General features: G+C 32.4%; 1 protein-coding gene across 1 annotated transcript in view; it reads right to left on the bottom strand.

Moving 5' to 3' along the window:
* The window catches only part of Polr2B (RNA polymerase II subunit RpII140), a 203,190-nt gene extending 201,897 nt beyond the window's left edge, over positions 1-1,293 (bottom strand). The window contains exon 1 of the mRNA XM_090409695.1: positions 1,149-1,293. Coding sequence (XP_090265821.1) covers positions 1,149-1,167 — 19 coding nt within the window. The 5' untranslated portion in view covers positions 1,168-1,293. The remainder of the gene's footprint in view (positions 1-1,148) is intronic.
* Positions 1,294-9,586: the final 8,293 nt, after the last annotated feature.

The raw sequence follows: 9,586 nt of genomic DNA on the forward strand, positions 1-9,586 counted from the left end.
ATGGATATTTATTGTCTGCATCATGTTTAAAAAAAAAAAAAAACCTCAAATGTTAAGGATAGTGAAGGAGACAAAAATCTTTCATTACAGGGAACAGAATGATAGCAGAATAACTGAAGCCATTTGAGTGGCTATCTGATGTAAGCAGAGGCCAAGAGGATGAAATATGTTTATTTGCTATTATATGTCAAAGAGTATAAGGAAGAATTCAGATGACCTACATTAAATAAAATGACAAAATTTATTCACCACATGTATCAAATAGAAAGAGAGATGTAATTTTTATATGAGTGATAATTTAATTTTCATTGTGACAGTCCCTGTCTTTGATTCAAAATTCAAATTCAAATATATTTCAAATTCAAAACCCATACTGCTGTATGGTTTTGAATTTAAGTCAAAATTCATTTGAATTTAAATTTAAGTTTTGAACTTGAATTTAAGTCAATGTTCTAGAAGTTTGTTTATGTAGTGTACGATTTTCATTTGAGAAGTACAATGCATTTTCATCAAAAAATTCTGGATTGGATTTGCAGTCAACAGGAGAAGGTTCACTGTTATATAGAAGACAGTAGGCAAAGGAATGGGAGTACTGTGCACCCAAGAATTAGTCACAAAGTTTAATGATAAAGGGCAAAACCGATCTTACACATTGAAATGCAACCTGAGGGACAACGAATACCACAATTACTGATATCGTAAGAAATGGGGATGCCATGAAAACCCATGATGTCCAACTCTAGTTCACAGTGATCAATACCTACAAGGTGATAGACTTTCACTATACACTTATAGAGATCACTGTGGAAAGATCAACAATTCACCTAATGCTAAAACATAGAGAATGCACTTCTATAATTGTTCCTGATATTCTGCTACATGACTACAAGTTAAAACTCAAAGAGTTCTAAAGCTAGAAGATTCTGCTACATTAAAATATTTAAGCCAGAGAGAACTAACGAGGTCAAAAAAAAAAATGTAAGAAACTACGTAATTGTTTTTTGTGTGTTTTGTTTTTTTAAGAAAAAAAAAGGAATAATCTTTATTACTACTACGGTGATCGTGTTATAACAATCTCCAGAGACGCATTACAGACTCTAAAATACATTGTATTATATTCTAAAGCTGTGTTTTATAAACATACATACCCTCTTCGGCATCATACATTTTAAAATGTATATGATTCACTAAAAATCAAGAAAAACACTTATTTCAGACACATTAAATAAGGAACCCACAACGTACACACTCCGCAAATTAAAAGACAATTACGTAAGTAAACCTCAAGTTGCTTTACATGTCACATACAAGCAAAAACTAACGTACAACTTCACGCCACTAGCCCAAAATTATTATTGGGCTATATATAGGCTAACCTGTTGATATTCCCTTGACGATTCAAACTGGGGGGGGGGGGGGGTAATATAATAGATAAATAAGTATAATAGGTATGGGCTAAGGTAAATGCCTATCAATTTAACGTAGGATGAGATCACATTATGTTTATGATTTGAATGGAACTGAATTGCAAGAAGTTGACGAGGCAAGGGACTTGGGAGTTATTCTGGATAGAGAACTTAAGTTTAAAGGGTATATTGCAAAAGTTGCCAAAACATCAAATCAAACTAGATGGTTGTTGAGGAACACACTGACAAGCAAGGATAAGGAAATTATTGTCCCTTTATAAGGCATTAATAAGACCGCATTTGGACTATTGCGCACAGATCTGGTCACCTGAATTTCTTGATGATGAAGAAATGGTGGAGAGGATTCAGAGGCAAGTTACAAAGATTGTTGCAGTCTCTGAGATATTTCCTATGAGGATAGATTGAAGATCTGTGGACTCCAAAAACTAGCTGATAGACATAGGAGATGAGATATGATAGAAGCATATAAAGTATTAAAGGGGTTTTATAGGATTGATGCTGATGACTCTTTTAAGACTAGTGCAGGAAGGGAGAGAACGAGGGGCCATCCCTGGAGATTGTGTAAGAGTGTAGTTAACAAGGATGTTAGGGCTAGATTTTGTGCTTAGAGGGTTGTGAATGGGTGGAATGCGTTGCCAGAGGTGGTTGTGAATGCTTCATCTGTGAATAAATTTTTAAATATACGTATGATAGATATTGTGTGAATAATGGTTAGTGTGTCGATGTAGGGTCTCCCGCGATGAGTCTTTTGACTCCATGGAGACACCGTTATAATAATAATAATAATAATAATAATAATAATTCATTGACATGTATGCAAAAAATATGGATTTCCTACATCTGATAACTGGTGGCAGCATAAAAGTGAGATAGTATTGGAAAACGAAACAGCAAAAATTCTCTGGGACTTTCGAATATAAACTGATCGGCATTTGGAACACAATAAACACCTGACATCACAATTATAGAACATCGACAGGTTTGGATTACCGATATCGCAGTACCCGGTGATAACAACATTAAGAACAAAGAACTGGAAAAAAATTGCTAAATATCGAGATCTGGCAATCGAAATTGGCAGATTGTGGCTTAAACACACTAAAGCAGGGCCGCATTTACCATTAGGCGCATGAAGCGCAAGATGGGGGCCACATTTTAAAAACTTACTCCTCACAAATAACAATAAAAAAACAGCGTAGTTATAGTTGCAAAATAAAATAATTATGTTTAAATATTAAATTCATAATATAAAAACCAGAGGCTGCTGAAAAATTTGTTAGGCCTCCCACTTCCATTTGAAATATATTATTCTTTCCTTAGAATATAAAACTAACAGGAACTCCTGTATTCCATAAAATTCATGTATGCAAGCGTACCATTTCTTGGCTGTACGTATATACACGTCCAGCAAACCTGGATAATATTCTGTCCACCTGTGGAAAGAACATGGATAAGAAGTGCAGTTTGACGGTCATGTCCATTAGAAGGGACAATAATCCTTCACGCTGAAAAGAACACTTAATTAGATTACCTGGCATACATAGTAGCTACATTCAGTTGCCTACAGCAAGAAACGCAGTTGCTTGCCGTTTGCTCGGTAACCGGAATCTAAGTTATATCAGACTTAAATACCTATGAGTTATATTCATTTTTTGCTGCTTGTTTTTATCGTATAATTATAGTTTTTAATACCAGCGCAAAATACAAAATCCTTTCATACTTTCTTCACTTCATATTGTATCACTTTGGAAGATCAATGTCACTATCAATTTTTTTGCTAATTATTTTAATCGCCAATACATTTGAAAATTCTCTCAGAACTTGACTGAAGATAATTATTTTTGTCAAACAATTATTTTATATATTCATGAAAATCCGAATCTAAAAATGAATACAGCCTCCACTGTTCCAAATTACGTTTTCTTTTTTATTCATAATCTTAGTTCGAAGGTCAGTTCATAGATTGCGCAAAGGTTCGCACTTTTAAATTTTGCTTTATATAGAATCATATGTAAGCCTTGAATCATATCATGTAATGCATAATTTTTATAACGTAATCTGTAGGTTTTTGCATTTCAACTTTCTTGGTTTCCCCCTAATCACTCACTACAAATCGAAATAACCGGCAGTCATGAAGTCAACTGTTATGTACATATTTTCGGCTAATTTCGATATTATACGGCAGGTTTGAAGTAGCGATATTTTCCCTACAGTTTATCTTTCGAAACATGTGTAGGTGCATGCATCAAAATGGAATTTAATTTCCAAAATTTTCATAAGAGAATTATTCGCCTTTAATGGCTAACTCCTCCCTCCCAAAATTATCACCACACACACACACACACACACACACACACACACACACACACACACACACACACACACACACACACACACACACACACACACACACACAAAAAAAAAAAAAAAAAAAACACTGCTAGATAACATATGTACACTTTATTTTTGTTTGAATTCGCTATTTTTCGAAAGTAATTGTACCAGAGAACTTTTAATATTCCGATACCTAAATTAAATTGTGATTATATAAATTAGCAAGTTTTGTATATTTTTTCATTTATATTATTTCCTGATAAGTATAAATCATTAAATTATGTAATATTGGGGAATTTAATGTTTAAAAAACAGTTTCATCCTACAAAGGCAAAATCAGAATAAAATGTTTTGAACAGCTGTAAAGAAATCCGAAAGGTGAAAAATATAATAATAAAATAAATTTCTGTGTGTATTCGGCTATTGTTAGGGACTTTTAGTGCGCCTACTGGACGTGTTCGTTTCTCATTTTCTCAATAATTTTCGTTAGCTTACGGACTGTTACTCGAGCAGAAAGGAATAGGTCTATAACCTTCTCTTCCCTCCAAAAAAAAAAAAAAAAACATAAATGATTATTACTTAAAATAAGGGGATATTAAATCCCACATAGTTTTAAAACCGAATAAGAAACTCAAAGATTGGAATCAGAGAGTTTCTTGCCGAATATAGTAAACTATAAAGTATCGGCGACACTAGCGTTAGCAAATGCAAGTGATCCTAGTACGTAGTACAATACTGGGCAGCTCGTTGCAAAGGTGGAGAAGTTCAGATCGCTATTCTTAGGTATTTTCCATAATGTAAAAACACATTTCCTAGGAAATGTATGCTGTTATTACATTATGGAGGGAGGTCACTACCCAGACCGGTTTCAGCCTTTTTTGAGGCTTCATCAGTGAGTAGCTAGACCTAATAATACCAAAGTGTATAGCGAAAAGAACTTATATACTCTGCGAACGAGTTATCCAAACAGGTGCAACCATGCCTATTCTGTAGAGAGAACAAAGAAACGCCCCACCCATGGTTTAAATAAATGATTATGTAATACATATGCGCCTTTTCTTTTAAATAATTCAAATCTTATTTTTTTTTTCAAGATAATTGTATCAAATTACATATTTTTCGATAATAAAAATGAAACTGATCACTTTAAATTAAGAAATCATTTTGGTATAACTGTTGTATCAGCCTGTAAAAGAAATGTCAGTATTTCTGTGTTAGGATGTCTGTAATCAACAATGGAAAACGAAACACGACATTCTTGATGTATTCTGCACTACAGCTAGGCAATTTAGTTGATTTCTGGGGATACTTTCTCTCTTGTCTTTCTCAACAGCAGTGAGAGTAATCTAAGTTTAGCTTTTCCTCCAGCTAAGAGGATTATTATGGAGTATTTCGAAGACGTAGTAATATTTAGAATTTAAAAAAAATTAATTAATAAATAACAAAAATAACACTTAATATTTAGAATTCAAAAAATAAATAAATAACAAAAATAACACTATTGAAATTTCAGCAGGCCACTGAACAACTGATTTCAGATTGCAAAGAAATAGTACAGAATCTTCGACGGCGCAACAATATTATTGCTTCATTTTATTTTATTTTATTTTATTTTATTTTAATATTATTTTTTTTGTCAAAGCGGTAAACTGAAGTAACAGATTTCGAATACTGTTTGAAAGCTTTCAAACCAGTAAAACTTTAAAGTATTATGTAATTGAATTCCAGGAGAGGAGAAGGGAGGTAGATGCAGTAGAAAATCTTCAAAATCACATAAATTTTTAATTATTTCGTATAGGATATCCTTCATGTTATATTTTCAGCGGTTACACTGGATATTATATTTACAGTGGTTACAATCTACAGTGGTTACACTGGATATTATAGTAATTCGAATCCTAAAAAAAAAAAAAAATCTTTTGCAGTTTTAAGCAAAAGACAAAGGCGAAGAGTCTCTGATAAAATACCAGTGGATATAAATTTTTGATATTAAAAAGACATCAATTGTTGTTCACAAAAAAAAAAAAATCGTTCCTAAAATTGAAATGTTACGATCCATATAACGGTATTTTGCAAGGAAAGAAAGCAAAATGTCATATTTATTTCAATAAATGTTATTTAAAAATATATATAAATATTTGACATAATATTTTAAATGAAACAAACATTTGAAAATTCGCGAAAAAAAAATCTTCTATATTGTGAGTAAAGTGAAAGAATATAAAATTGTCTTGTTCCATGACACTGATTTGAAGAATAAAAGGCAGCAAATTTACTATTACTAAATAGATTCAAGGCAAAGGCTGATCTCTGGTCATTTCAGGATTGATTATTTTCACACACGTGAAATTCGTTTTTATTTTTGGGAAAAGACACCATCTTTGATCTGTAAATGACAAAAAAAAAACGCATCAAGTAACGAACAGAATGTCGAGATGCTGTTATGTTGTGTCGTGTTAAAAATAATTTGCAGTTAACACGTGCATTGAGAGATGACGAAATAATTGCCGTAGACATTACCTCGAATGAATATGAAGAAGAAGCAATTATTGGACGTAATCCGAGATAAATACGACAAAATGAATTCGTAGGACAGTAAATGAAATTCCAAGTAACACAGTACACGTAAAGTCAAAGGTTGTTCCACCACAGTTAATCCGCTAACGGCTCTAAAATCGCCTTCAGGGATTAACGGCGAAGGGAGTAATTGCATGATAAAAAGTAGAATGCGGATGAAGTTTTGATCCATTAAAATTGAATTGGCAACTATGCCGAGGAATCTTGTCCGGAAGCAGTGCAGTATTTTTGTTTTATTCAAAACGTATATAATTACTTTTCATGATGGAGTATACTCCTTAAGATGGAGCATACTCCTTAAACATTTAGAAAAAAAAATCTTTAACAGTTAAAAGATCAAGTGAAACGAGGTAGTCCACAAGAGCTGACACTGTATTGCTTTTAAATCGTGGATATAAACAAATTAAACAGGCATTACCTGAAGTATCCATTTCTCCTCATGAAAAACCTATTTCTAAATTAGAGCTCATCATTGGCTGATCATTTGGACAATTCAGAAACAGCAATTTTAACAGTTGTGTGGGATAAAATTTTACAACGAATAAATGCTACTAGTAAACTCTGCAAGATCCCGATATGGATTTGTTGTTAGTAATAATTTGTTACAGTCTTTAGTTGGTTTTATTGACGATATAAGGAATAGGTTTTGCTGCTTTAAATGAAGAAGAGAATTTATTAACAGACGAGACAAAATTTAAAGATGAAAAGGAAAGAGTGAAAAAACGAAAAAAAAAATGTCTCACGAAATTTCACAATCTAATGATGAGATTACTCATATATTACATGGGAAAGAAAATTTCATTGTTAATACTTTTGTCTTTGTGATAAGCTAATTTTAGAAATTAATGAAAGAGCAAAAAGCTATTTAGGCGTTATGTTTGGCATTTTTTTGAAGAAAGATATAGCTGAAAAAGACTAGTATTAACAAAATTTTACAACCTTATGGGGCTGATAATGATTCAGTAAAATTTATTGAAGTTAAGCAATTTTTAATAATGATAAAGGAAGAACATATTTCAATTAAAATATGTACAAATTTATAAACGATGGGATAAGGTCTACTTTTCCGAACGTAGAAACAATTCCAAAAATATTTTTGAGGATGCCTATTTCAAATGCAAGTGCTGAACGCTCATGGTGCAACTTGCACCAAAATAAACAAGTGACCTGTCGGTATTATGCATTGAATCAAATGTAATAGACTCGATTAATTATTATATCATTTTAGATATATTTGCTAAAACGAAAGGCAGAAAAAAATCTTTGTTATTATTTTTTCTTTTTTAATTTAAATTTGAACTGATATATATATATATATATATATATATATTAGTTTATTAAAATGAGTTATTATGGAAATGTCGACTTTTATTTTCAATAAACTAAAAAAAAAGCGTATGAATTTGATTAACTGAAATAGACTTGTTCTTTTGGGGCCTCATTATGATGTTGCACCTAGAGCCTCAAAAAGTATAAATGCGGCCCTGCACTAAAGTTACTCCAATAGTTATCGGTGCGCTTGGAGCAATTTCAAAGAAGCTATCCAACCATTTACAGCAATTAAGCATCAACGAAACACCTACAAAAAACAGCATTACTTGGAACAGTTCATATTTTGCGATGCTTCCTGAAAGACTATTCTTAGATTATTGGGTAGAATCTGAATTGTTTTGTATCACCAGTCAAATTGTTGTTTAAATAATATGGTTCAAATCTTGTTTTGACTGTGTATCAAATATGTGAATAAATAATAATAATAATAATAATTATTATTATTATTATTATTATTATTATTATTATTATTATTATTATTATTATTATTATTATTGAAATGAGAGGGCGCTGTGTAAAGGCATGCAAACGGCTGCATGGTGGTATCGCTGCTCCCGTTTTTTTTATAGTTTTAAAGTGGTTTTTAACTCCTGTTTTTAATTTAAAAGTGTCATGAAGTAATTCTACTTGTCACGCTGAGGACAGTGATATATAATTTACCGAAAAAATCGGCAAAGTGCAATCCAAATTTTGAGTGTGCTGAAAATTGAACAGAGTTCACCGTGGTCACCAATGAGCAAAACACGTAGCCATCTTTACAGTTACTCAAGGGAAGAAAAGTGAGTCATGAAGTGCAACAAGTGCCTATAGGATTTATCGTCCAACGGAAATCATATAACCTGCAGGAAATACCTTAGGAATCTTCACTTTACATGTTCCAGATTTTCAGAAACAACGTGGCAACACATATCCAATGCGAAACGAGAAGAACGGAAGTGCCTATTCTGTAGAGAGAACAAAGAAACGCCCCACCCATGGTCAACCGATTACACCGGAGGCAGAATCAGAAAATGAACTGAACAGACAAAAAAATACAGGTGAGTCTAATAATTTGAATTCCGTAAATTTATTACTAGAAAAAGGTTTAGAGAATATAAAAGCCAGCTTAGTAGATCTTGTCCAAGAACTCTGATAAACAGAACGAACAAATAACAAAAAAATAGCGAATATGAAGAGTTTGTTAAAAATAATAATTCAACAGTCGAAGAAGTTTTACAAACGGTAAAAGACATTAAACTCAGCATTCACGTACTAAGTGACAGGCAACAAAATTGATGAAAGACACATCCGAACTCCGTCAAGACCTTAGTTCCCTAAAACTACAATACGAACTTTTAAATCAACTACAACATAAAAAAGATCATGTCATAAACAGTCTTCCAGAAACTGCATCCACAGAAAATCTCAGAGACGTAGTTTTAAAGTTAGGCCATGCAATTGACATCCCCCTACAGCATAAAGAAAGTCAGGCCATAAATCGGATTTCCAGGAAGAACAAAAAACAAGGCTTGCCATGACCTGCACCAGTCATAGTTTGTCTGACAAGCAAGTCCACAAGAGACAATCTCAGATTGAAAAAACAGTTGCCAAGGACTTAAAGACAATACGCCAATCTTTCTCTTTCTATCTCAGTATTTAACACCATTCAATCAAAATCTGTTGTACCGAGCAATAAAAGCAAAAACAGAAAAAAAGTTACCAATTTTTGTGGATTAGAAACTACAAGATATTCTTGAGAAAGTCACAAACTTCAAATCGATACAAATAAAACACTCGGAAGACAGATAGGCTGCCAGAGTGAAACAAAAGACTCCAAATTAGTTCAAAAAGAAGACACAATAAAAATGAATGTGAACCATCAGACAGATGTAATTACATCAGTAATTTTACTTTTGACTCTCTTGATGCATAAAAAC

Source organism: Typopeltis vanoorti, chromosome 20 (assembly GCF_054136105.1).
Source record: "Typopeltis vanoorti isolate ZY-2024b chromosome 20, IOZ_Tvanoo_1.0, whole genome shotgun sequence".
NCBI classification, from domain to species: Eukaryota; Metazoa; Arthropoda; class Arachnida; order Uropygi; family Thelyphonidae; genus Typopeltis; species Typopeltis vanoorti.